The sequence below is a fragment of the Bombina bombina genome, chromosome 1 (genome assembly GCF_027579735.1).
Source record: "Bombina bombina isolate aBomBom1 chromosome 1, aBomBom1.pri, whole genome shotgun sequence".
Taxonomy (NCBI): Eukaryota; Metazoa; Chordata; class Amphibia; order Anura; family Bombinatoridae; genus Bombina; species Bombina bombina.
This window is the reverse complement of record NC_069499.1, coordinates 604,820,754-604,848,531: the sequence shown is the minus strand read 5'-3', so window position 1 is coordinate 604,848,531 and position 27,778 is coordinate 604,820,754. Positions and strand designations below refer to the sequence as shown.

The 27,778-nt window shown below is 42.3% G+C and overlaps 1 protein-coding gene across 1 annotated transcript in view; it reads left to right on the top strand.

Annotated features, from left to right (window-relative positions):
• CENPI (centromere protein I) overlaps nucleotides 1-27,778 on the top strand; it is a 224,399-nt gene that overhangs the window by 140,781 nt on the left and 55,840 nt on the right. The window contains exons 17-19 of the mRNA XM_053698960.1: nucleotides 2,612-2,736; nucleotides 3,021-3,069; nucleotides 3,163-3,396. Of these exons, the coding sequence (XP_053554935.1) occupies nucleotides 2,612-2,736; nucleotides 3,021-3,069; nucleotides 3,163-3,396 (408 nt within the window). The remainder of the gene's footprint in view (nucleotides 1-2,611; nucleotides 2,737-3,020; nucleotides 3,070-3,162; nucleotides 3,397-27,778) is intronic.

The following is a 27,778-nucleotide window of genomic DNA, read 5'->3' as shown; positions in this document are numbered from 1 at the left end:
TCTTTCCAAAGATCTCAATGTACATTCTATCGGTGACTCACGTTCAAAACATTGTACATTCATAGAAGATGGGAAATTGTCTAACATCTGCATAGCAATCCATGAGGAAAATATCCCTCCTGTGGTCCCCCTCAAACCCACAGGAGAGGCATAAAAAACAGAGGTGCTTACAGAAGTTGTCATAAACAATTTATCAAATGTCAATGCATATATAACAAGTGAGAAATAAAAAAGCTAATACTGCAATACAGTAACTTAAAATGTGGTAGGATGAAAAGCTTTTAACGCTAAAACTATCTAGGTAATAAGGTTATGAGTCCTAGGCATTGGAGAACATTGGAGTCCTAGGATTGTTTTAACCCCAGGGCCTTTTTCCTGAGCAGGCCATTGATATATTTTAACGATATAGGAGGGCCTGGATCAGCGTCTATTATTATTCCTCTTGTGGTGTCAATAAGCTGAATATTCCCATACGGCTTGGGAGGGGCCTTGGTCCCGTATCTGGGTGTGTTACCTGTAGGCAGCCAAGCATAACTTGTGGGTATGAAGCATCCCCACCGTGCCCTTCCAGGGGTCCACCACAAACCCCCAGTCAGACAGCCAACAGCCTGAACTCCCCTGTCTGTAGATGTCTGGTCAGTGTAATGTAAGCGTCGTATGTCTTCAGCTGCAAGCTCATTGCGCTATCTTTCTCTAGAGCCGTGACAATGATGTTGCATCTCCCCTCTGTTGGTATTGTATATTGTTGCGGTTCGCTCCGCGTGGTTAGGGTGATTGCTGGATGTTGCAGATCCGTCCGTTGGTAGTGTATTAACAAGCGATAAGTGTTTGTGAATTCAGCGGGTTTTTGGGTCACAGTCTCCTCTGGATGTGTGAGCTTTGTGGAGTCTATCCTGTTAGCTTAGTTTGCTGGGGTATATATTTTCCTTTCAACTTGCTCCATTGATTAGAAGAGGGTTTACTCTTCCTTCGGGTTCTGAGGGTATACTCTCCTTCGGGTGGGGGACTCGATTGAGGTTTTGTGTTCCCCTTTTTAGGGACCTGTGTGCAGGTCCGGCAGCGTTCCCTCTGTCTGGGGGTTGCTTTTGCGGTCTGTTTCTTGCTTGACTACTGCTTCTTCCTTGCAAGTACCCTCTGTGTTGTCCTGTTATGGTCTCTGTGTTCTCAAACTTGGGGTTTTTCACCTGGGTGTATTGCACACTTTTCATGGTCGAATACTTTGGTATTCTATGGTCAGACACTGGGAGGACTTTGCCTCTTCAGTTGCATTCCATGCTTGCAGGATGTTGGAGAGACTTCTGTTCTGTCTCTGTGCCCGGTCTTATCCCGGGTTTCGCTTGGTATAGGCGTGGCCTCTTTCGGCCCATTTGGGTCTCTGTGAGCTGGGCTCACTCGTGGAGGTGTTCTTTTTTTTTTTTTTTTTTTTATTAGGGGACCTTTCAGTTTCCTCCTTTTCTTGTTCCCTTGGGGGTTTCAGCTGATGTCTCCTTCATTTGTGGAGATGAGTGGTGGGGGACCGTTTTTGGGCGACAGTGTCTCCTGGAGGACTGTTGGCTCAGTTGAGTCAGTTTGGGGCTTCTGGACTAACTGTGAGTCAGTGTCATTGGGGCTTTTTCTATTAAAATTTTCTCGACAAAGCGTTTTTTTTAAAATTGGGTAGAGATTCAGGCCTGGTGCCCTCAGTATGGGCCCGCCTTTTGTACCCTCCCATCATGGCATTCAGTGTCTTCTATAGATTGGGTATTGTTTTCCCAAAAGTAATGAATGCAGCTGTGAACTCTTTCCATTTAAGTAGAAAAACATAAATTATGCTTACCTGATAATTTCCTTTTCTTCTGATTGAAAGAGTCCACAGCTCCCCAGCCGTAATTTTATGTGGGGCGTCCTTATATTTTTCTGGCACCTTTCACCCTGATATTTATTCTACTGTTCCTTGTTCCTCGGCAGAATGACTGGGGGATGAGGGGAGTGGGAGGAGTATTTAAGCCTTTGGCTGGGTTGTCTTTGCCTCCTCCTGGTGGCCAGGTTCCTATTTCCCAAAAGTAATGAATGCAGCTGTGGACTCTTTCCATCAGAAGAAAAGGAAATTATCAGGTAAGAATAATTTGTTTTTTTGTGAACAACCTGGGTTGTTCTTGCTTATTGGTGAATAAATTCACCCACCAATAAACAAGTGCTGTCCAGGGTACTGAACCAAAAATCGGCTTGCTCCTTAGCTTATATGCCTTCTTTTTCAAATAAGATAGCAAGAGAACGAAGAACAATTGATAATAGGAGTAAATGAGAAAGTTAGTTAATTAAAATTGTATCTGAATCACGAAAGAAAAAATGTTCAGTGTCCCTTTAACTGTCTGCACATTGTTTCTATAGAACCATATAATAACAACCCCAGTGACCCTTAGGGTTTTTTGCCAGACATCTGTAAGGTTGCTTGGAACAGACTGATGCTATAAAAGCAGGTGAAACTGCAGCAATATTACTGTTTTGAATGCCAGTTCTCTTAGATAAGTAGAATACACGTAGCTGTTCTGCATACATGTAGTACCATGTTTAGGATGTCTGTTCTCAAATATCCACATTAAACCTGACCAGCCTCCTTTTTTACTTTCAGGTCTGTGATATGTATGTGCATTTTTCCCTGCCTTTGATCATCCTGCCCCCTCCAGGTGTATTCTATCCTGCCCTTCTCAGCATGGATTGCGTGAATCTTAACCAGCTCTGCTACATTATGTACAGGTAAGAAGATGTAAAAAAACAACTTTTATTAGTGTTTCTTCTACTGCTCTTTGACACACTGAAGTGTGTGCCTAACTACCATAGAAGAAAAGACTCCTTGTGCTGTAGCACTCATTTCCTTATTACCTTACAGGGGTGGGACAGAGTTCAAGTTCAGTAACCCTATCCTGCTAGTGTCATTCTGATAAGCAGAGACAAACATGCCACAGACTCCTCCCATCTGTGTGATCCCAAGGGGAGATATGGTTCCATTCACATCTTTTAGATCTGCTCCTTCTTCACAGGTATAGGACCAACTTGGTGACTGCCAAATCGAATGAGAGACAAAAAAAGGTATATAAATAAAATTAAAAATGAAATAAAAATATTTGTTGATTATAACACAGATAGCTAGACATAACCCACGTTCTTACAACTCTCTTGCAGGGTGGAATGAACTTAAACATAAATAGCCAAACTTTCCAGGAGTACAACCAGTATCTGACATCCATGGTTGGATGCCTTTGGACTTCGCAGGCATTTCATCAGGACAGCCATCCTCAGGGCATACAGCTGGAGGAGCATATCTTGGAAAGTTCTGGAGTTCCGTTGTACAAGAAATCATTTAACATAGTCTTCCATCCTGCACTTATGAGCTATGCTGCCCTCTTCCTTAGACAGGTTTGTGATGAGTTATCATGACTTTATGTTCATTGCTTTCATCAGATATTGTAAAGCAACTGGTTCAATTCTGTCCCATTATCAAAATGTGCACAATCATTTTATTAGCACACTTTCTGAGGCACCAGCTCTACTGAGCATGTACAGGCGTTCACAGTATATACAGTACTGTGCAAAAGTTTTATAGGTGTGAAAAATGCTGTTAAGTAAGAATGGTTTCAAAAATAGTTTTGTCAGTGAACAGAAGAAAAATCTAAATCAAATCAATATTTGGTGTGACCAACCTTTTGCCTTCAAAATAGCATCAATTCCTCTAGGTACACTTAGCACACAGGATTTTAAGGTACTTGATGGGTAGGTTGTTCCAAAGATTTTGGAGAACTAACCAAAGTTTTTCTGTGGATTTAGGCAGGCTGTTGCTTCTTTCTCTTCATGTAATTCCAGCCAGACTTGGTGTTGAGATCAGGGCTCTGTAGTGGCCATACCCATCATTTCCAGGACACCTTGTTCTTCTTTATGCTGAAGATAGATCTTAATGACTCTGACTGTATGTTTGGGTCTTTGTCATGCTACAGAGTTAATGTGGGGCCAATCGGTTGCCTCCCTGATGGTACTGCATGATGGATAAGTATCTACCTATACTACTCAGCATTGAGGAGACTATTATTTCTGACCAAATCCCCTAACTCCATTTGCAGAAAAGCAGCTCCAAACTTCCAAGAAACCTCCATCATGCTTCACTGTTACCTGCAGACACTTATATTTGTACCACTCTCCAGTGCTTCCCTTGCTGTTTTGCATGTGTCGGCTTTTTTGGTGCACTTTGTTTTTGTTTTTCATGCGTCGGCCTCTGGTTTACACTTGTCGGTTTAGCGTGCGTTTGTTCTCGGTTATGCTTGCACCTGGTTTCACCTGCTTTGTTTTGCACGTGTCGGCTTAGCACACGTACCTGTGAGTCTATTTTTAAAAGCTAATTACAAAATGGGTAAGTGGTTTCCACTCCTAGAGCTTTTTAAGGGGATTTAAGTGTTTATTGCATTGCTTTGCCATATGCTATAATGGAGCAACTGAATTTTGTCCCTAAATCTACCCAAGAAACTGAGGCTCCTGAACATCTTTCTGCCATTATCAGGTGTGCTTATTGTAAGAAAACTGAAGTGCCTTCTCCAGCTCATTTATGTGGCTGATGTTTAGATTTGTTAATGCAATCAGACCAATCTAATGCTGTTTCTCTGGTGCTAATGCACCACCTTTTCTTCTTAATATGAGGAGAGTCCACAGCTTCATTCCTTACTTGTGGGAAATACAGAACCTGGCCACCAGGAGGAGGCAAATACACCCAGCCAAAGGCTTTACATACCTCCCCCCCCACTTCCCTCATATTCCAGTCATTCTTTGCCTTTCGTCACAGGAGGTTGGCACAGGAGGTTGGCAGAGAAGTGTCAGAAGATACAGAGTTGTTCCTTATGGAGGGTAGTACCCTTAGGAATGGGACTGGAGTTTTAAGTAGTCTTGTCAGCCTCTCAGTGAGAGCATTGGCGAATGTTAGGGTCTGGAGATGCAGGGAGAGTCTTTCTGCTAACCCATCCAGACTCGTATTAACAGCTCCTAAGCAATCGCTGTTGAGGAGTTTCACTGCCTGCTTTTATCACTCAAGTCCATGTCAGGAGCGATGCTATAAGACTCACATTTGAAAGGCTGTGTCCATTCCACGACAGAGATTCCGGTAAGATCGTTTAATTTTTTGATACACATATGATAACGCAAGAAGATAGGGGTCACAGTGTGACTCCTTTTATTTGTATGGAATCAAGGGTTAATATCTCCGGAAGGGGATTATTGAACAGGGGGGATTTAACGCATAATTTACTTATGTTTTATGCTGCAACATGTGTGAGATGAGGCTCAGGCAGATCTTGGAACATTCAGGTCACATTGATTTCCTCTTTCCTGACCGTGCGGTTTACAGGAGACAAAGCGGTTTCTCTGTGGGGCCTGGGTCATAGGAGGTGGTGAGTGCCCCAGCCATTGGGGGTCTAAAGGTGCTATTTATCTTTTTCTATAGTCCATCTTACAAGCCCAAGCTTAGGAGGACTCTGATATGTTAGAGGGTACTCCCTCTTTTCCTAAGTCTAATACCCGTCTATATTATGAGGAGGCTACGGTATATCCTCTGCTCAATTATGTTCCAGATTACTTGATAAAAAAAATTATATCTAAGAAAACCAAGATGTTTAGTACCACTGAGCCGTCCACCTCTGAGGAGTCTCCGTCCCTTGAGGTGCGTTCCCTGCAGTCATCTCCTATTACACATGCAGCTTCCCATTGCACTGCTAATCCTCTTTCTGAAGGGGCCCTCTTACCGCCAGACTTTACTGAACAGCTACAAATGGCAGTGTCTGCGGCCATCAGTGCTTTACCTCGCCCTGCTAAGCGCAAGCGAAAGGTCAAATATTGGTATTCTTTCCAGGGGTCATCTACTAACTTGTTGGATTTATCCTGATACAAGATTATCCGCTGATGCAGACGCCTCTGATACTTCAGAGGATGCTTTTTCTGGGTCGGAATCTGCTGCCTCCTAAGCCTCCAGCAGCAGAGGAACCTGACTTTAGATTTAGGATTAAACACTTACGCCTTCTGTTAAAGGAAGTTTTGGCTACTTTAGAGTTTCCAGAACCTAAATTACCTGAGCAACCTTGTATTGTTAAACTAGATAAGATTTACAAGGACAGGGTTATACCACAGACTTTCCCAGTTCCAGTAAAGATGGCGAATATTATTAGGAATGAATGGGAAAGACTTGGTTCTTCTTTTCTTCTACAAGATACGACGAGTCCACGGATTTCATCCTTACTTGTGGGATATTAACCTCCTGCTAACAGGAAGTGGCAAAGAGCACCACAGCAGAGCTGTATATATATAGCTTCTCCCTTCCCTCCACCCCCAGCCATTCTCTTTGCCTGTGTTAGTAATAGGAAGAGGTAAAGCTAGGTGTTAGTTTTAGATTCTTCAATCAAGAAGTTTTTTATTTTAAATGGTACCGGTGAGTACTATTTTCCTCAGGGAGATATGAGAAGATTTCTGCCCTAAGGTTGATGATCTTAGCAGATGTAACTAAGATCCATGTTGGTTTCCACAGAACTTCTGAAGGTGTAGTGCAAGAGTAATCTTCAGTGTGGAAAATGGTGTCATGCTACAAGCAGCATTGAGGTATGTTCAGTCTTTTATTCTGAGGAGACTTGGTATATCAGAGCTGGCTGACATTTTTTCCCTGCAAGGGAAGGGGTAAGCAGTAGACCTGTACACTGAGGGTGTTACTGAGAGACCTATGTTTATTCATATTGCCTAACATATAACGTTACACTATATGGGACTAGACACTGGGATAGGCAGCTTGTGAATTTATAGTTTATTAACAAGGGCTGCAAGTTTCTTTATTTACTAAGGTACCACATGGCTTGTTTTCCGACCGCTTCCCATGCGGTTGTTCAGACGGTTAGCATGACGTCCATGATGGGCGGGGCCTTTTCGTGCGCTCAGACGCGCAGTTTACTCAGACTGAGAAGGCAGCAGACATTTGCTCCGGTGGGGCCTAAACTTCTGTTCTGTTCACCGGATCATTGTCAAGTCTTTTCTCTTGTAAGGTGTATCCAGTCCAAGGATCATCCATTACTTGTGGGATATTCTCCTTCCCAACAGGAAGCTGCAAAAGGATCACCCACAGCAGAGCTGTCTATATAGCTCCTCCCCTTCCTGCCACCTCCAGTCATTCTCTTGCAGCTCTCGACAAGCATGGAAGCAGTTAGAGAGATGTGGTGTTATTTAATTATTTTTTCTTCAATTCAAAAGATCATCATCGGTTTCTCAGGTTTGCCTTCCTGGACAGGCATTACCAGTTTGTAGCTCTTCCCTTTGGGTTAGCTACAGCTCCAATAATCTTTACGAAGGTTCTGGGGTCACTTCTGGCGGTCCTAAGGCCGCGGGGCATAGCAGTGGCCCCTTATTTAGACGACATTCTGATACAGGCGTCAAATTTCCAAATTGACAAGTCTCATACGGACATAGTTCTGGCATTTCTGAGGTCGCACGGGTGGAAAGTGAACGAAGAGAAGAGTTCTCTATCCCCTCTCACAAGAGTTTCCTTTCTGGGAACTCTGATAGATTCTGTAGAAATGAGGATTTACCTGACAGAGACCAGGTTATCAAAACTTCTAAATTCTTGCTGTGTTCTTTATTCTACTTCTCTCCCTTCGGTGGCTCAGTGTATGGAAGTAATCGGCTTAATGGTAGCGGCAATGAACATAGTGCCGTTTGCCCGCCTACATCTCAGACCGCTGCACCTCTGCATGCTCAGTCAGTGGAATGGGGATTACACAGATTTGTCCCCTCTACTAAATCTGGATCAAGAGACCAGGGATTCTCTTCTCTGGTGGCTATCTCGGGTCCATCTGTCCAAAGGTATGACCTTTCGCAGGCCAGATTGGACAATAGTAACGGCAGATGCCAGCCTTCTAAGCTGGGGGGCAGTCTGGAACTCCCTGAAGGCTCAGGGATTGTGGACTCAGGAGGAGACCCTCCTTCCAATAAACATTCTGGAACTAAGAGCGATATTCAATGTTCTTCAGGCTTGGCCTCAGCTAGCGACAATGAGGACAACATCACGACTGTGGCTTACATCAACCATCAAGGGGGAACAAGGAGTTCCCTAGCGATGTTGGAAGTTTCAAAGATAATTTGTTGGGCAGAGATTCACTCTTGCCACCTATCAGCTATCCATATCCCAGGTGTAGAGAACTGGGAGGCGGATTTTCTAAGTCGACAGACTTTTCATCCGGGGGAGTGGGAACTCCATCCGGAGGTGTTTGCACAATTGGTTCAACGTTGGGGCGAACCAGAACTGGATCTCATGGCGTCTCGCCAGAACGCCAAACTTCCTTGTTACGGATCCAGGTCCAGGGATCCCAAGGCAACGCTGATAGATGCTCTAGCAGCGCCTTGGTCCTTCAACCTCGCTTATGTGTTTCCATCGTTTCCTCTGCTCCCTCGTCTGATTGCCAAAATCAAGCAGGAGAGAGCATCAGTGATTTTGATTGGTATGCAGATCTGGTGGACATGTCATCTCTTCCACCATGGACTCTGCCTCTGAGACAGGACCTTCTACTTCAGGGTCCTTTCAACCATCCAAATCTAATTTCTCTGAGACTGACTGCCTGGAGATTGAACGCTTGATTTTATCAACGCGTGGCTTCTCCGAGTCAGTTATTGATACCTTAATTCAGGCACGAAAGCCTGTCACCAGGAAAATCTATCATAAGATATGGCGTAAATATCTTTATTGGTGTGAATCCAAGGGTTACTCATGGAGTAAAGTCAGGATTCCCAGGATATTATTTTTTCTCCAAGAAGGACTGGAAAAGGGGTTGTGATTTCTGCTCTGTCTATTCTTTTGCACAAGCGTCTGGCGGATGTTCCAGACTTCAAGCGTTTTGTCAGGCTTTAGTTAGAATCAAGCCTGTGTTTAAACCTGTTGCTCCGCCATGGAGTTTAAATTTGGTTCTTAAAGTTCTCCAAGGGGTTCCGTTTGAACCTCTTCATTCCATAGATATCAAGCTTTTATCTTGGAAAGTTCTGTTTTTGGTAGCTATTTCCTCGGCTCGTAGAGTTTCCGAGTTATCTGCCTTACAGTGTGATTCCCCTTATCTGATCTTCCATGCAGATAAGGTAGTTTTGGGTACCAAACCTGGGTTTTTTACCTAAGGTGGTGTCTAATATGAATATCAATCAGGAGATTGTTGTTCCGTCATTGTGTCCTAATCCTTCTTCAAAGAAGGAACGTCTATTACACAATCTTGACGTGGTTCGTGCTTTAAAGTTTTATTTACAAGCTACTAAAGATTTTCGTCAAACATCTGCTTTGTTTGTTGTCTACTCTGGACAGAGGAGAGGCCAAAAGGCTTCGGCAACTTCTCTTTCGTTTTGGCTAAGAAGTATAATACGCTTAGCTTATGAGACTGCTGGCCAGCAGCCTCCTGAAAGGATTACAGCTCATTCTACTAGATCTGTGGCTTCCACATGGGCTTTTAAAAATGAGGCTTCTGTTGAACAGATTTGCAAGGCGGCGACTTGGTCTTCGCTTCATACTTTTTCAAAGTTTTATAAATTTGATACTTTTGCTTCTTCGGAGGCTATTTTTGGGAGAAATGTTTTACAGGCAGTGGTACCTTCCGTTTAAGTACCTGCCTTGTCCCTCCCTTCATCCGTGTACTTTAGCTTTGGTATTGGTATCCCACAAGTAATGGATGATCCGTGGACTGGATACACCTTACAAGAGAAAACATAATTTATGCTTACCTGATAAATTTATTTCTCTTGTGGTGTATCCAGTCCACGGCCCGCCCTGTCATTTTAAGGCAGGTATATTTTATTTTTTAAACTACAGTCACCAATGCACCCTATAGTTTTTCCTTTCTCTTGCTTGTCTTCGGTCGAATGACTGGAGGTGACAGGAAGGGGAGGAGCTATATAGACAGCTCTGCTGTGGGTGATCCTCTTGTAGCTTCCTGTTGGGAAGGAGAATATCCCACAAGTAATGGATGATCCGTGGACTGGATACACCACAAGAGAAATAAATTTATCAGGTAAGCATAAATTATGTTTTTGCAGTACCCTGGGGGCAGGTAGGCACCACAGCAGAGCTGTGGCGAGGTGCAGGGGTCATTTTTTCAGTCAAACACATTTGTTTGCTTAAAAGTGTCTCTTAGAGGGTAAATTTCCATTTTCCTTACAGGGTGCAATAATTTTTGGGCCAATTGAATATAAATATTTAATTGTATAGCATGTATTAACGTTTTTTTGACAACCTGAGAAAAATTGTGCGCTTTTTTATTTCTTAAAGGCGCAGTACACATTTTTCAAAAAGTGGTTTAAATCAATAAATAAGGTGTTTTACGACTATTGTGGTTATTGCTAGTCTGTTCAACATGCCTGACATTGAGGAAACTAATTGCTCTATGTGTTTAGAAGCCATTGTGGTACCCCCTCTTACTTTGTGTACCTCTTGTACTGAAAGGGCCTTACAATGTAAAAAGCATATTTTAAGTAATGAAAGTATGCCTAAGGATGATTCTCAGTCTGAAGAGAATCAGGATATGCTATCTAATTCTCCCCAAGTGTCACAACCTTTAACGCCCACACAAGCGGCGCCAAGTACATCAAGTGCGTCTAATTCTTTTACTCTGCAGGATATGGCTGCAGTTATGTCAACTACCCTTACAGAGGTATTATCTAAATTACCAGTGTTACAGGGTAAACGCAGTAGGTCAGGTATTAATGTACATACTGAATCCTCTGATGCTTTGTTGGCTATTTCCGATGTACCCTCACAGGGCTCTGAGTTGGGGGTCAGGGAATTATTGTCTGAGGGAGAACTTTCTGAACCAGGAAGTATGTTACCTCAGACAGATTCGGACGTCATGTCTTTTAAATTTAAGCTTGAAGACCTCCGCCTGTTACTTAGGGAGGTTTTAGCAACTCTGGATGATTGTGACCCTATTGTAATCCCACCAGAGAAATTGTGTAAAATGGACAAATATTTGGAGGTACCTACTTACACTGATGTTTTTCCGGTTCCTAAAAGAATTTCGGAAATTATAAAAAAGGAATGGGACAGACCGGGTATACCGTTCTCTCCTCCTCCTAATATCAAGAAAATGTATCCCATATCAGACACCATTCGGGACTCTTGGCAGTCGGTCCCTAAGGTGGAGGGAGCTATTTCTACCCTGGCTAAGCGTACCACTATACCTATTGAAGACAGTTGTGCTTTCAAAGACCCTATGGATAAGAAGTTATAGGGTCTTCTAAAGAAATTATTTATTCATCAGGGTTTCCTTTTACAACCAACAGCTTGCATTGTCCCAGTCACTACTGCAGCAGCTTTTTGGTTCGATGCTCTTGCTCTAGAAGAATCTCTGAAGGTTGAAACTCCTTTAGAGGACATTTTAGATAGAATTAAGGCTCTCAAGCTAGCTAATTCTTTTATTACAGATGCCGCCTTTCAAATTGCTAAATTGGCGGCGAAAAATGCAGGATTTGCCATTTTAGCGCGTAGAGCATTGTGGTTAAAATCATGGTCTGATGCTATAAATGTATCACTAGTGGTGGCCTGAGAACTTCCGTTGGGGGAGGTGCTGTGTAATTCACCTGCACACTAGCACACCTGCGTGGTGAGAGAACGCGGTTTCATCACTCCCCACTCACAGCTACTTGCCCTGGAGGGCTTGCCAGGATTGAGTGTAGCGTTGTGCGAGGCAGCTACCCGCACGAGTTTTGAAGTTCATTGTAGCCGGTATGGCTGGCAAATCTTTTGCCGATTTATTTTAATCATCCCTGGGGGTTTTGATCCCGCAAGCCGCAGCAGGAAATCTCACCTTTTGCACTATAACCCGCAGCTGGAGTTGGAGGAAGCTGTGTGAGCAGGAGGAAGCTGTGTGTGCCTGAAGAGGGTAATCTATCTACCAAGCAAAGAGTCTATGGGATAGACTGAACTACGGCCGCTGTATAAACCTAAGTTTGGACACCGCTATAAGAAGAGACCGGAGCCCCAGATCAGCCGCCTGTTTTCTGTATTAAGGATCCGTGCAGAATATCTGGTATACTTAACCTACACATTAAAGAAGCACCTTGTTGGAGACTTACCGTGAGACCGGTACTCCATCCGGCCGCCTGGTTGGCTGGGGGTGTGGCGGATTCTGCCGAGGAGACGGCATACGGGCTGAGAGGGTCTCTGCTGAGAAGAGTCCGGCAGCTAAGGTGAAGAGGCCGGCGCTGAAGCTCTCGATTGGTGACCGCAGTTGTATCCGGATTTCTGGGCAAAATCAGTGGGAGTGGTGCGCCCGGAGGCAGAAGTAGTTGGAACCGGTGTAGGAAATCAGCTCTCAGGTACCGCCTGTGTTGTTACCTTCGCTTCAGGCTTTTGGTGCAATTTGAGTGACTATTGTGCTGAGCTGGGTTCTGACCGAAAAGGGGCGCTTGGCTTATATTCAGCTTTATTTATTAATCCTGTTTTGGAGGGCTGAGGCCCTTAAATCCATTGACTATTCTGGTGGAGGTATTTGAAGAAAGAAGATGTTAAGATAAACTGACTGATTGAACTATATTTGACAGTGTTTTCAGCCATTTTTTTAGTGTCCGCATAGGAGCAACTGTTTAGAGATTATTTTTCATTTAAATAACAGGCTCTTGGCTGTACAGGTTAAAAATGTTTATTAATGACAGCTGTATATAACCTAAGATGAATACAGGGGGACCCTGTGCCTGTTTTCTCCTTTTGGGGTTATTGATTTATGTTTCATTTATGGTGGCTTTTGTAGTTAAATTGAGTGCATCAGCTTTAGAGTAATAGAGTTTAAGAAGGAACCGCTGTCTAATTGATATACCAGTAGTATCATATTTCTTTCTGCTTGAGTCCTAGCTATTTGTGGGGTTTGATTTTAGCAGGGTAACCAGAGATTACCCTGCCTTTATACTGGGTTTATTCTCTATGAGGAGATAATAGAACATAAATGATTCTATCTAACAGGTATTTTTGTTTGCAGCACAGTCACATTTAATAACGGCACGTACTCTCCCTGAAAGGAGAGCTTATTGAAGGGACCTTAGTGTCCTAACACACCTTTAGACTAATTTATGATTCAGTAGTTTTACTTAGTTTTGCTTTCACACATCACTTTGTTTTTTATATACACATTTAAACACATATTAAGTAGAATTTTTTTTTATTTATTTTTATTTTTTACACTTTACACCACATATCCCCTTTATGGAAAGATTTATCACACAAGCTAAGGCTTCTTCACCCAAAATGCCTGTTAAAAGTAAAGACAAAAAAATGAAGCAGGCTGACCCTAGCCTAAATAGTTCTAATGAGACACTATCTAATAATAGTGATACCCAGTTGTTAATCACCCATTTAACAGATTTGTTTACTCCACAATTTGAGATTATTAAAACTGAATTAGGCGCAATTTCAACTGTAATAGCTAATCTTTCTATTGAAATTAAACAATTTTCAAAAAGAATGCAAGAGGTGGAGAATAGAGTTTCTGAAGTGGAGGACCAAGTTAATGCACAGGATTCGGTTATAACTAAACAGGAGTCTAAAATTACTAAATTACAATTGCGTCTGGACGATCTGGAAGACCGTTCCAGACGCAATAATATTCGAATAATCGGTCTCCCTGAAATTTCGGAATTTGGGGACCTTCTCCAGTTTACATCATTTACACTCCCCCAGGCATTAGGTTTTCCCCAACAGCAGCTCCCAATCGCCATAGAGAGAGCGCATAGAACTGGCTCTAAGAAATCTCAGGTTGAAGGTATGCCCCAAAACAGAATGTGTATCTTCAAAGTTCTAAATTTTCAAGACAAGACGGAGATGTTAAGATTATTTAAAAAAAGAACTGAGCCTCTCCTGTTTAGGAATAACAGAATCCTGTTATTTCAGGATTACTTAGTAGAAACCTCTACGAAAAGGAAGCTAATGGCACCGTACTGCTTGCAACTCATTAATAAAGGACTTAATGCATGGATGGCTTATCCTGCTAATATAATTGTTGTTGATCAGTGCGGTGCTAGAAGAATCTATCGTGAAGAGGCAGAGGTAAAAAAATTATTAACTGACAGTTAAGTGATGGATTAAGTATTATAGTTTTTTATTTTTTTGTTGGAACTAATGTATGACTTATTGGAGGGTATAAATGAAACCAAAGTTTTTGTTACAAGTTTTGAGATTTCCTCTCCCCCCCCCCCTTTTTTTTTTTTTTTTCCTTCTTTCTCTCCTTTTCCCCCACCCCTCCCTCTTACCCCCCGCAAAGAAGGATCTGGGTATAATGAAATTTTAACTTGTTATGCAGCTTAAAATAGTGTCGTGGAATGTGGGAGGAATCTCTTCTCCTCTTAAACGTAAATTAATTATTAAAACATTAGCAAAAGAGAAGCCTGACATCGCATTTTTACATCTAAGTAGACAGGAAGCTGATAAATTGAAGATTAAATGGGTTGGAGAGGTTGTGGCCACGGAGGCCATCGGTCGGAAATGTGGCGTCGCCATGTTAATTAATAAATCCCTAGATTATAAAATCACTTCTAGAGAAATAGACCTGGACTCCCGATTTATTGTTGTGCATATTCTCATTAATAATGTGGAGTTCATTCTTTGTAATATACATGCCCCTAATAAATTTAAAATTGGATTTTGGGATAAACTTAAAATCAAATTATTTCCTTTTATCAAGCAGAATCTCATTGTAGGGGGCGATTTTAATGTGACCATATGTCCTGAGCTGGATCGTTTCTCACAAAGGAATGTCCCAGAGAATAGGAGATGTTCTAAACATTTTAGTAATTTCTATCGGAAGCTATAACTGGTAGATATCTGGCGGAAGATTAATCCGGATGATCGACCGTTTTCTTGCGAATCTAAAGTTCACAAAACCTTTTCGCGAATAGATTTATTTCTTATTTCAGAAGGTCTCTCAATCTGGCGAACAGAGGCTGGAATTGGAGAAATCGTAGTTACAGATCACGCCATTATATCATTAGTTTTGGACAGACAGATTATGACCAATATGAAAGGTTCGGCATTCTTTTTTCCCCGTTATCTGGCGAATAATCCTATGTTTACACTCTGGCTAAAGCAGAGTTTTAAGGACTATTGTCAATTTAATGTAGCGCATTTACAGAAAATTGAAATTTTTTGGGAGGCCTCTAAGGCGGTTATACGAGGGGCCATTAAAGGTTACATGGTCACTCTTAATAGGAAAAATAGGGCGCGGGAAGTTCAACTAACTAATCAAGTTAGGAACGCTTTTAAAACTTATCTGAGTCGCTCGACGTATAATTGGTCTAAATATCTCGAAATGTAAAAGGAGAGAGAGGTATTCCTGCTACAAAAACATCAGGTAGAAGAACACAAAATTAATTTACGTTTTAGAAGTTTTCACGGTTTCTCGGCAAAAAATCTTGCCAGATTGGTTAATATCAGGAAAAAGAGGAATTTTATTCCTGCTATTCAGGTAGAGGATACTTGTTATAATGAGACAAAGGATATTTCTAGGGCTTTTGCTCAATATTATCAACAGCTCTATATGGAGGTGCCGGCTGACACAAAGAATCAAGAGAATTTTTGGTCTAAGACTAAGGTGCCTAGAATTCAAGTAGAAAACCTGGATAGGTTGAATGCTCCGTTTAATAATGAAGAGATAGTTACTGCAATTAAAGCTTCTAAAATGGGTAAAGCAACAGGCCCAGATGGGCTACCTGCAGAGTATTATAAAATATTAGTTGAAGAGATTACTCCTATTTTAGTAAAACTTTTCAATTTTTATTTCGCTTCTGATAACCCTATTTCTAACCTTTTTACAGCTGCTAACATCTCTTTAATTTTAAAAAAAGGCAAGGATCCTATGGACCCTGCATCCTATAGACCAATTTCAGTGCTTAACGCTGATTATAAAATCTTAGCGTCAGTCTTATCTACCAGACTTTCACTTTGTCTCGATAATCTTATTCATCCTGATCAGACAGGTTTTATGACTGCCCGCAATCCGACGAAAAATATTCGGAAATGAATTACGCTTGTGGATTATATGTGGAATAGTGAGCATTCTAGAATTGACAGCGGCTTGGAAGACCGGGCAGTGTTAACTTTAGATGCTGCCAAAGCGTTTGATAGTATATCGTGGTCGCATCTCTTTACTGTATTAGCCAAATTTGGCTTTTCAGATAATTTTGTTAAAATTATTAGGAAAATTTACCAGAATCCTAGGTCGTTCCTTCTGATTATTCAAACAGTGTCGGCACCTATTGTTCTACAGAGGGGAACGAGGCAGGGATGTCCTCTGTCCCCTCTTCTCTTCAATATCGCCCTAGAACCACTGGCAGTTCAGCTAAGAGAAGTGTTAAAGGGAATCCAATGTGGAACTCAAAGCTTAAAGCTTTTACTATACGCAGATGACATGTTAATATTTATCCAGGACACTGCGACTGAGATCCCAGAAATAGCAAAGGTACTGGAGGAATTTAGTTCCTTTTCAGGATATAAGATCAATATTGATGAGTGAAATAATGTGGTTGGGTAGAGAAGAGGGGAAGTTAACCGCAACTAAGTTTAGAATAGTAAAAAGTATTAAATACTTGGGTCTGGATATACATAAAAATCCCAAATTCTGGTATCAGGAAAACTTTCTATCCCTTTTTCAGAAGATTAAAGATGATTTACAGCTTTGGAGGACTTTTCCATTATCTATCTCAGCTTCTATAAGTCTTATTAAGACAATAATCTTACCTCGTATTTTATATTTATTGCAAAATCTGCCACTATATATATTAAACATAGACCTAAAGAGGTTGCAGTCGTGGTTTTCTCATTTTATCTGGAAAGGTAAAAAGCCACGGTTATCGATTTAATAGACTGACCAATAAGTTTTCTGCTGCCGGGTTGGCTCTTCCAAATATCAAACTTTATAATTTGGCAACTCTATTGAAATTTGCATTTGATTGGATTGCCCAATCTAATATAGTTTCGTCATATGTCCTTGAAGAGTATATGGTTTCTCCCTGGTCATTGAGTGCTCTCCTGCATTGTTCATCTTCAAATCTACCGATACCAATTAAAAAAATTGTGCTCATTTAAGAACATAATATCTGCTTGGCAGAAAGCCGGTCAGGTTCTTAAAATTGATCCAGCATTTTCTGAATTCTTACCGATTATAGGAAACCCACTTTTTGCTCCGGGTATAGATCAGAAGGTGTTTAGGAACTGGCGAGATAAGGGGCTTAAAGATATACATCAACTATTGACTGCTGATCTTCGAATCTATCCCTGGGCTACTCTATGTCAAAAGTATGTTCTTCCATGTAGGAATCAATATGCATACTTTCAGATTCGACATTATATTTCATCTCAGAAATGGTATGCGTCTGTCACGTCTGACTGGTCAGACATGAAGATGTGTATTCAGAAATTTAGAGCAGGAGAGGCATCCATATCTCTTATCTACGATGTAATGCTTTCCAAACAAGGTATTCTAGCTTTGGAGAAATTATGTGTTTTATGGCGGTCGATTATTGAAACGATTAATACAGATATGATTGTAGTCAGTTTCTCTCAGGTTTCTAGTTATCCTGTATCAGTTGGCTGGAAAGACTCACATTTGAAATTAATCAACAATTTCTATCTATCTCCGGCTAAATTATCTAGAATCTATCCAGAACAAGTTGCAGCCTGCCATAGATGCTCTTGTCCTTCTGCGGATTTGTTCCATATGCTATGGTTCTGCCCAAAGATTCGACAGTTGTGGTATAAAATCCAATTTTGGATAAATAAGGTTTTGAATGTATCTCATTCCTTTTCTCTGGAAGACATTTTCCTTTTGGTTACTGATGTCAGACTGAATATAGATAGACGAGTAGTTAATACAATTATACTTACAACTAGACACATTATTTTTAAGAACTGGACGGCTGTCAAAGCTCCTAGTTTGGCCTCTATATTGAAAGGTATTCGAGAACAAATTATCTATGAATCTTTTCATTTACAGCATGTAAAGGAGACTAGAATCAAAAAATTTCTGACCGGGTGGGCCTCCGTGATTACAACATACCCAATTCAGAAACAAATTTTGTCCCCCTTCCTCTCCTCTATCAGCTTTGCAGAACTGGTTATATTGGGAATATTCCCTCATATGTGGATTAGGAGCTATAGAGATGGATAAAAAGCCTAGCGGACCCGGCATTGGCGGGGTTGGAGCAAGGATGATTAATCGGGGTGAAGGGGGGGTGGGGCTTCATTTCCCTCTTTTTTTTTTTTTTTTTTTTTTTTTTTTTTTTTCTTTTTTTTTTCTTCTCTCTCTTGTTTTAGGGCCCATTTTCTTGGTGTTATAATACACCCTTGTTTTATCCTTGAAATAATAAGGAAATCGATAATATATATTGCAATACTAAAATTGATCAGGGATCATTATAAAAAACAGTTTCATGGTAAGACTATAAATGATGTTAACTATTGTCATATGGGCGCATATATGTCTGTGATTAATTCCTGTGTTACTCCTTTATGTATGATGTTGGAATACATATATATGAAAAAAATGTTTACGTTGCGATGTGTCCTGTGTGACACAAGACACTATGACGCTGGTGATGATCTGTTTTTTTATTTTTTTTCTTTAATAAAAAATATTAAAAAAAAAAAAAAAAAAAAATCATGGTCTGCTGATGTGTCATCAAAATCTAAGCTCTTAGCTATTCCTTTCAAGGGCAAGACCCTATTCGGGCCTGAGTTGAAGGAAATCATTTCTGACATTACTTGAGGTAAAGGTCACGCCCTACCTCAGGATAAGTCTGTTAAGATGAAGGGGAAGAAAAAATAATTTTCGTTCCTTTCAGAATTTTAAAGGAGTACCCTCTGCTTCCTCTTCCTCCACAAAGCAGGAAGGGAATTTTGCTAAGTCCAAATCCATCTGGAGACCCAACCAGGCTTGGAACAAGGGTAAACAACCCAAGAAGCCTGCTACTGCTACAAAGACAGCATGAAGGGGCGGCCCCCGGTCCGGGACCGGATCTAGTAGGGGGCAGACTTTCTTTCTTTGCCCAGGCTTGGGCAAGAGATGTTCAGGACCCCTGGGCACTAGAAATTGTGACCCACAGGTATCAACTAGAATTCAAGGATTTTCTCCCAAGAGGGAGATTTCATCTTTCACGATTGTCTGTAGACCAGATAAAAAGAGAGGCGTTCTTACGCTGTGTAAAAGACCTTTCTACCATGGGAGTAATTCGTCCCGTTCCAAGACTGGAACAGGGACAGGGGTTTGACTCAAATCTTTTTGTGGTTCCCAAAAAAGAGGGAACTTTCAGACCCATTTTAGATCTCAAGTGTCTAAACAAGTTTCTCAGAGTCCCATCGTTCAAGATGGAGACTATACGAACAATCTTACCAATGATCCAGGAGGGTCCATATATGACTACCGTGGACTTGAAGGATGCATACCTTCATATCCCTATTCACAAGGATCATCATCAGTTCCTAAGGTTTGCCTTCCTGGACAAACATTTTCAGTTTGTGGCTCCTCCCTTCGGGTTGGCCACAGCACCCAGAATCTTCACAAAGGTTCTAGGGTCTCTTCTGGGGGTTCTCAGACCACGGGGCATAGCAGTGGCGCCTTATCTGGGCGATATTTTAATACAGGCGTCGACTTATCATCTGACGAAATCTCATACAGACACAGTGTTGTCTTTTCTGAGAACTTACGGTTGGAAGGTGAATCTAGAAAAGAGTTCACTAGTGCCACAGACAAGGGTTCCCTTCTTGGGAACTCTAATAGACTCGGTAGACATGAAAATATTTATGACGGAGGTCAGAAAATCAAAGATTCTAAATACTTCCCGAGCCCTTCAGTCCATTCCTCGGCCATCAATGTATGGAGGTAATTTGATTAATGGTAGCGGCAATGGACATCATTCCGTTTGCTCGTTTTCATCTCAGATCACTGCAGCTGTGCATGCTCAGGCAGTGGAATGGGGACTATGCGAATTTATCTCCTCAGATAAATCTGGATCAAGAGACCAGAGACTCTCTTCTTTGGTGGTTGTCACTGGGTCATCTGTCCCAGGGGACGTGTTTCCGCAGACCCTCGTGGGTGATAGTGACAACGGACTCCAGCCTCCTGGGCTGGGGTGCAGTCTGGAATTCCATGAAGGCTCAGGGTGTATGGACTCAGGTGGAGTCTCTACTTCCAATCAATATTCTGGAATTGAGAGCAATATTCAATGCGCTTCAGGCATGGCCTCAGTTGGCTTCGGCCAAATTCATCAGATTCCAGTCGGACAATATCACGACTGTAGCTTATATCAATCATCAGGGGGGAACGAGGAGTTCCTTAGCGATGATAGAAGTATCCAAGATAATTTGATGGGCGGAGGCCCACTCTTATCTGTCGGCAATCTACATCCCAGGAGTAGAGAACTGGGAAGCGGATTTTCTAAGTCGACAGACTTTTCATCCGGGGGAGTGGGAACTCCACCCGGAGGTTTTTGCCTCACTGATTCTCCGATGGGGCAGACCGGAATTGGATCTGATGGCATCTCGTCAGAATGCCATGCTTCCAAGATACGGATCCAGGTCAAGGGATCCTCAGGCCGATCTGATAGATGCCTTGACAGTACCTTGGTCGTTCAGCCTAGCTTATGTGTTTCCACCGTTTCCTCTCCTTCCACGCGTGATTGCTCGGATCAAACAGGAGAGAGCTTCTGTAATTCTGATCTCGACTGCGTGGCCGCGCTGGACTTGGTATGCGGATCTAGTGGACATGTCCTCTCTGCCACCGTGGAAACTTCCTTTGAGGCAGGACTTTCTCATTCAAGGACCTTTCCAACATCCAAATCTAAATTCTCTGCAGCTGACTGCTTGGAGATTGAACGCTTGACTTTATCTAAGCGGGGATTCTCAGATTCAGTCATTGATACTTTGATACAGGCACGTAAGCCTGTCACTAGAAAGATCTATCATAAGATATGGCGTAAATATCTTTTTTGGTGTGAATCCAAGGGATATTAATGGAGTAAGGTTAGGATTCCCAGGATTCCTTAAAGGGACAGATTTCTGCTTTGTCAATTTTGCTTCACAAACGTTTGGCAGATGTTCAGTCTTTTTGTCAGGCTCTAACCAAAATTAAGCCTGTATTTAGACCAATTACTCCTCCCTGGAGTTTGAATTTAGTAGAGTTCTTCAAGGGGTTCCGTTTGAACCCATGCATTCCATAGATATTAAATTATTATGTTGGAAAGTTTTCTTTTTGGTTGCTATTTCTTCGGCTCGTAGAGTTTCTGAGCTTTCAGCGTTATAAGATAAGGAGAATCACATTGTATTTCATTCTGATAAGGTGGTTTTGCGTACCAAACCTGGATTCCTTCCTAAGGTTGTTTCAAATAAGAATATTAATCAGGAAATTGTTCCTTCCTTGTGTCCTAATCCTTCTTCTAAGAAGGAGCGTCTGTTACATAACCTGGACGTGGTCCGTGCCTTGAAGTTTTACTTGCAGGCAACTAAGGATTTCCGTCAATCATCTTCATTATTCATTGTTTATTCTGGAAAGCGAAGGGATCAGAAAGCTACGGCTACCTCTCTTTCTTTTTGGCTGAGGAGTATCATCCGCCTGGCATATGAGACTGCTGGACAGCAGCCTCCTGAAAGAATTACGGCTCATTCTACTAGGGCTGTGGCATCCACATGGACTTTTTAAAATGATGCTTCTGTTGAGCAGATTTGCAAGGCTGCGACTTGGTCGTCTCTTCATACTTTTTCCAAATTTTAGAAATTTGATACTTTTGCTTCTTCTGAGGCGGTTTTTGGGAGAAAAGTTCTTCAAGCAGTGGTGCCTTCCGTTTAGGTCTCTGTCTTGTCCCTCCCGTTTCATCCGTGTCCTGTAGCTTTGGTATTGTATCCCACAAGTAAGGATGAAATCCGTGGACTTGTCGTATCTTGTAGAAGAAAAGTAAATTTATGCTTACCTGATAAATTAATTTCTTCTACGATAAGACTAGTCCACGGCCCTCCCTGTCATTTTTCAGACAGATTTTAAATTATATTTTTTGTAACTTCAGTCACCTCTGCACCTGTTAGCTTTTCCTTTCTCTTCCTAAACCTTCGGTCGAATGACTGGGGGTGGAGGGAAGGGAGGAGCTATATATACAGCTCTGCTGTGCTGCTCTTTGCCACTTCCTGTTAGCAGGAGGTTAATATCCCACAAGTAAGGATGAAATCCGTGGACTTGTTGTATCGTAGAAGAAATTAATTTATCAGGTAAGCATAAATTTACTTTTTCCCCTTCTTTTAAAATATTATTCCCAGTCCCGGACTCTTAATTAGAGTTGTGGGGTTCCGTCCCTAAGGTGGATGGTGATATCTCCACAGCTAAACGCACTACTATCCCGCTTGAGGATAGTTCATTGTTTAAAGATCCCATGGATAAGAAGCTAGAAACTCTGTTGAGAAAGATGTTTCAGAACACGGGATATTTCTTTATCTGAATTAATCGAGGTGGATGGTCCCCTTATCACGATCCAGGAAAGATTATTCGCCTGAATGCCAAGGCGTCCGGTTTTTCTGTACTAGCCCGTAGGGCACTCTGACTGAAGTCTTGTTCTGCGGACATGACTTCTAAATCTAGACCTTTTTTCCCTTCCATTTAAGGGGAAGATTCTTTTTGGTCCAGGCCTGGACTCAATCATATCCACGGTCACTGGAGGCAAGGGTGCATTTTTACCGCAGGATAAGAAGAACAAACCTAAGGGACAAGGTCCTAATTTTTGTTCCTTTCGTTCGGATAAATCCCAACGCCAGCAGCCCTCCGCAAAGCCTGAACAGTCTAAGGGAAATTGGAAACCGACTCGGTCTTGGAATAAATCCAAGCAGAACAAGAAGCCCGCCGAACCAAAGACCGCATGAAGGGGCGACCCCTGATCCATTTCTGGATCGTGTTGAGGGCAGACTATCTCTTTTTGGAGGCTTGGCTAGGGGACGTGCAAGACCCTTGGGTCCTGGAGGTCATCGCTCGGGTATACAGGATAGGTTTCAAATCTCATCCACCCAGGAGCAGGTTCCTGATGTCAAACCTGTCTTCAATACCAGAAAAATGAGAGGCTTTTCTAGGGTGCATGAGGGATCTCTTCTCCCTGGGAGTAATCGTACCGTTACCTCTAGCATAGAGAGGTCTGGGGTACTACTCAAACCTTTTTGTGGTCCCAAAGAAGAAGGGAACTTTTCACCCGATTCTGGACCTAAAGTGCTTAAACAAGTTTCTGTCTGTCCCATTGTTCAAGATGGAGACGATAAGGTCCATTCTGCCCTTTGTTCAAGAAGGACAGTTCATGACGATAGACTTGAAGGATGCTTACCTTCATCTTCCAATCCACAGGGAACACTTTAAGTTCCTAAGATTCGCTATTCTGGACCAGCACTTCCAGTTTATAGCACTTCCATTTGGTCTAGTTACTGCCCCAAGAGTCTTTACGAAGGTTCTGGGGGCCCTGCTCGCAGTGGCGAGAACCAGAGGTATAGCAGTAGCGCCATACTTAGACGACATCCTGGTTCAGGCACCATCCTGTCGGCTGGCAGAGGACCATTCAAATGCTCTTCTTCTTCGATCTCATGAATGGAAGATAAACTTAGAAAAGAGTTCTCTTGTTCCCAGTACGAGGGTGGAATTCCTGGGTACAATACGAGACTCAATATCGATGAGGATATTTCTTACAGACCAGTGACGTTACAAAATATCTTCCAATTGTCTTGCCCTACAGACCTCCTTAAGGCCCTCTGGGCCCGGAGGTAATTGGCCTCATGGTATCCAGCATAGACATTCCATTTGCCAGATTCCATCTCAGACCTCTTCAGCTGTGCATGCTGAGTCAGTGGAACAGCGACCACTCGGATCTGTCGCAACAAATTTCTCTGGACAACCGGTCGAGATAATCTTTCTCTTGGTGGCTCTGTCCAGATCACCTGTCCCAATGGACATCCTTCTTAAAACCATCCTGGGAGATTGTGACTATGGATGCAAGTCTAGCAGGATGGGGAGCTGTTTGGGGTGCCAGGAAGGCACAGGGCCTGTGGACTCGAGGGGAATTTCTCCTCCCGATCAACATTTTGGAACCCAATTTATCAGATTCCAATCAGAAAACATAACCTTGTGGCTTACATCAACCATTAGGGGGAATGAGGAGCTCCCTAGCAATGAGGGAAGCATCTTGGATTCTGGAATGGGCGGAGGCCCACAACTGCTCACTGTTAGCGATCCACATTCTGGGTGTGGACAACTGGGAAGCGGATTTCCTCAGCAGACAATCCTTTCATCCGGGTGAATGGTTTCTCCACCCGAGGTGTTTGCAGAGATTTGCAACAGATGGGGGGCGCCGGAGATAGATCTTATGGCGCCCCGGCTCAATTCCAAACTACCCAGATTATGAGTCAAGATCCAGGGATCCTCAGGCGGAGCTAATAGATGCATTAGCAGTGCTTTGTAAGCGCAGCCTAGTTTACATTTTTCCACCGTTACCACTTCTTCCTCGGGTAGTGGCCCACATCAAACAGGAGCAAACTTCGGCAATACTAATTGCTCCATCGTGGCCGCAAAGGATGTGGTTTGTGGACCTAGTGGGGATGTCTTCATCTCCTCCATGGAGGTTACCCTGTTGCAGGGTCCTTTTTGTTCATCAAAATCTAGATTCTCTGAGGCTGACTGCATGGATATTGAACGAGTTTTTTATGAGAGAGTGATAGATACTCTCATTCAAGCTAGAAAGCCGGTCACTCGTCGCATCTATCATAAGGTGTGGAGGACCTACTTATTCTGGTGTGAAGAGCATGGATTCCCTTGGCATAAGATCAAGGTTTCCAGGATTCTTTCCTTTCTCCAGGATGGTCTGGAAAAGGGCCTTTCTGCTAGTTCCCTAAAGGGACAGATTTCAGCTCTATCTGTTTTATTGCACAAGAGGCTCGCTAAGCTTCCGGATGTTCAATCTTTTGTTCAGGCTCTGGCCAGAATCAGGCCTGTGTTTAGATCTTCCTCTCCTCCTTGAAGTTTAAATCTAGTTCTTAAAGTTTTGCAGAGGGCTCCGTTTGAGTCTATGCATGTGGTTGACATTAAATTACTGGCTATTGCTTCGGCGCAGAGTCTCTGAGATGGCTGACCTGCAAAGTGAGCCTCCTTACCTAGTTTTTCATGCTGAGAAGGCTGTTCTTCGTACTGGGTTAGGTTTTCTCCCTAAGGTCGTTTAAGATCGCAACATCAATCAGGAAATTGTGGTTCCTTCCTTGTGTCCTAATCCTTCTTCGAAGGAACGGTTACTTCATAATTTGGATGTGGTTCGGGCTTTGAAGTTCTATCTTCAAGCTACGAAGGAATTTAGACAGACTTCTTTGTTTGAAGCAGCTTTTGGCAGAAAGGTTTTGCAGGCTGTGGTGCCCTCAGAATAGGGTCCGCCTCTCTTTTTACCCTCTCGTTTTCATTCAGTGTCCTCTAGAGCTTGGGTATATGTTTCCCACAAGTAAGGAATGAAGCCGTGGACTCTCCTCATATTAAGAAGGAAAACATAAATTATGCTTACCAGATCATTTCCTTTCCTTCTGTATGAGGAGAGTCCACATCCCCGCCTGTGTTCTCCGTTGGGCAGACCTAAATTTTTGTTTATTCTTCTGGCACCCTTTATACCCTGATATTTCTCCTACTGTTCCTTGTTTCCTTGGCAGAATGACTGGAATATGAGGGAAGTGGGGGACATAATAATGGACAGAATTAATGGAATTTCCCCGGGTGATTGCTCGGATCAAACAGGAGAAGGCTTCAGTGATTCTCATCACTCCTGCGTGGCCTCGCAGGACTTGGTATGCCGATCTGGTGGACATGTCATCTCTGCCACCGTGGAAGCTTCCATTGAGGCAGGACCTTCTCATTCAGGGACCCTTCTATCATCCAAATCTAGTTTCTCTGCAGCTGACTGCTTGGAGATTGAACGCTTTATTTTTTCTAAGCGAGGGTACTCTGATTCGGTCATTCGGGTTATCAGCAAGTTCCTTAAAGGGACAGATTTCTGCTTTGTCTATTTTGCTACACAAACGTCTGGCAGATGTTCCGGATGTTCAGTCTTTTTGTCAGGCTCTGACCAGGATCAGGCCCGTGTTTAGATCAATTGCTCCTCCTTGGAGTTTGATTTTAGTTCTTAATGTTCTTCAAGGAGTTCCGTTTGAACCTATGCATTCCATAGATATTAAGTTGTTATCTTGGAAAGTTTTATTTTTGGTTGCCATCTCTTCTGCTCGCAGAGTTTCTGAGCTTTCTGCTTTACAATGTGATTCTCCTTATCTTATTTTTCATTCTGATAAGGTGGTCTTGCGTACCAAACCTGGGTTCCTTCCTAAGGTTGTTTCTAATAAGAATATTAATCAGGAAATTGTTGTTCCTTCCTTGTGTCCTAATCCTTCTAAGAAGGAGTGTCTGTTACATAACTTGGGCGCGGTTCTTGCCCTGAAGTTTTACTTGCAGAAAGCTACGGCTACCTCTCTTTCTTTTTGGCAGAAGAGTATCATCCGTTTGGCATATGAAACTGCTGGACAACAGCCTCCTGAAAGGATTACGGCTCATTCCACTAGGGCTGTGGCTTCCTCATGGGTATTTAAAAACGAAGGCTGCAACTTGGTTGTCTCTTCACACTTTTTCCAAATTTTCCCAATTTGATACTTTTGCCTCGTGTGAGGCGGTTTTTGGGAGAAAGGTTCTTCAAGCAGTGGTGCCTTCGGTTTAGGTTCCTGTCTTGTCCCTCCCTTTCATCCGTGTCCTATAGCTTTGGTATTATATCCCATAAGTAAGGATGAAATCCGTGGACTCGTCATATCTTGTAAAAGGAAATTTATGCTTACCTGATAAATGTATTTCTTTTACGATATGACGAGTCCATGGCCCACCCTGTCGTTTTTTTCTAGAGATAGGTTGTTGTTTTTTTGTTAAACTTCAGTCACCTCTGCTCCTTGGCTTTTCCTTTCTCTTCCTAACTTCGGTTGAATGACTGGAGTGGGAGGGAAGGGAGGAGCTATATATGTCGCTCTGCTGTGGAGCTCTTTGCCTCCTCCTGCTGACCAGGAGGCGATATCCCATAAGTAAGGATGAAATCCGTGGACTCGTCATATCGTAAAATAAATTTATCAGGTAAGCATAAATTTCCTTTTTAAGCAGCTTTCTAATTTACTTCTATTATAAATTTTTCTTCATTCTGTTGCTATCTTTATTTGAAAAAGCAGGAATAAAAGCTTTTGAGCCATCCCATTTTAGGTTGAGAACCGGGGTTGCACTTGCTGATTGGATGGCTAAATGCACGCACCAATCAGCAAGCCCTATCCAGGGTACTGAATAAAAAATAGGCCGACTCCAAAGCTTTCATTCCTGCCCTTTCAAATAAAGATGACAAGAGAACGAAGAAATTTGATAATAGAAGTAAATTAGAAAGTTACTTAAAATTGCATGCTCTATCCGAATCATGAAAGAAAAAATGTGGGTTTACTTTCCCTTTTAAGGATCTTATAGACATAGAAGGGCCTTTTTACATGCAGGTTACATTCTTAGGCCAGCTATTTCTATTTCTCATGTGGCTGCTGCTTCTAGTTACTGGTTGTATTCTGATGACTCTGCTAGTGCAAATCTTTTGGATTTGCTTAAGAGTGACAATTATTTTATTTGTAATGCTGTTTTTGATATTATAAAGATGAATGTCAAAAGCATGTCTTTGGCAGTCCTTGCCAGGAGTGCCTTGTGGCTTGAATCCTGGTCTGCTCATA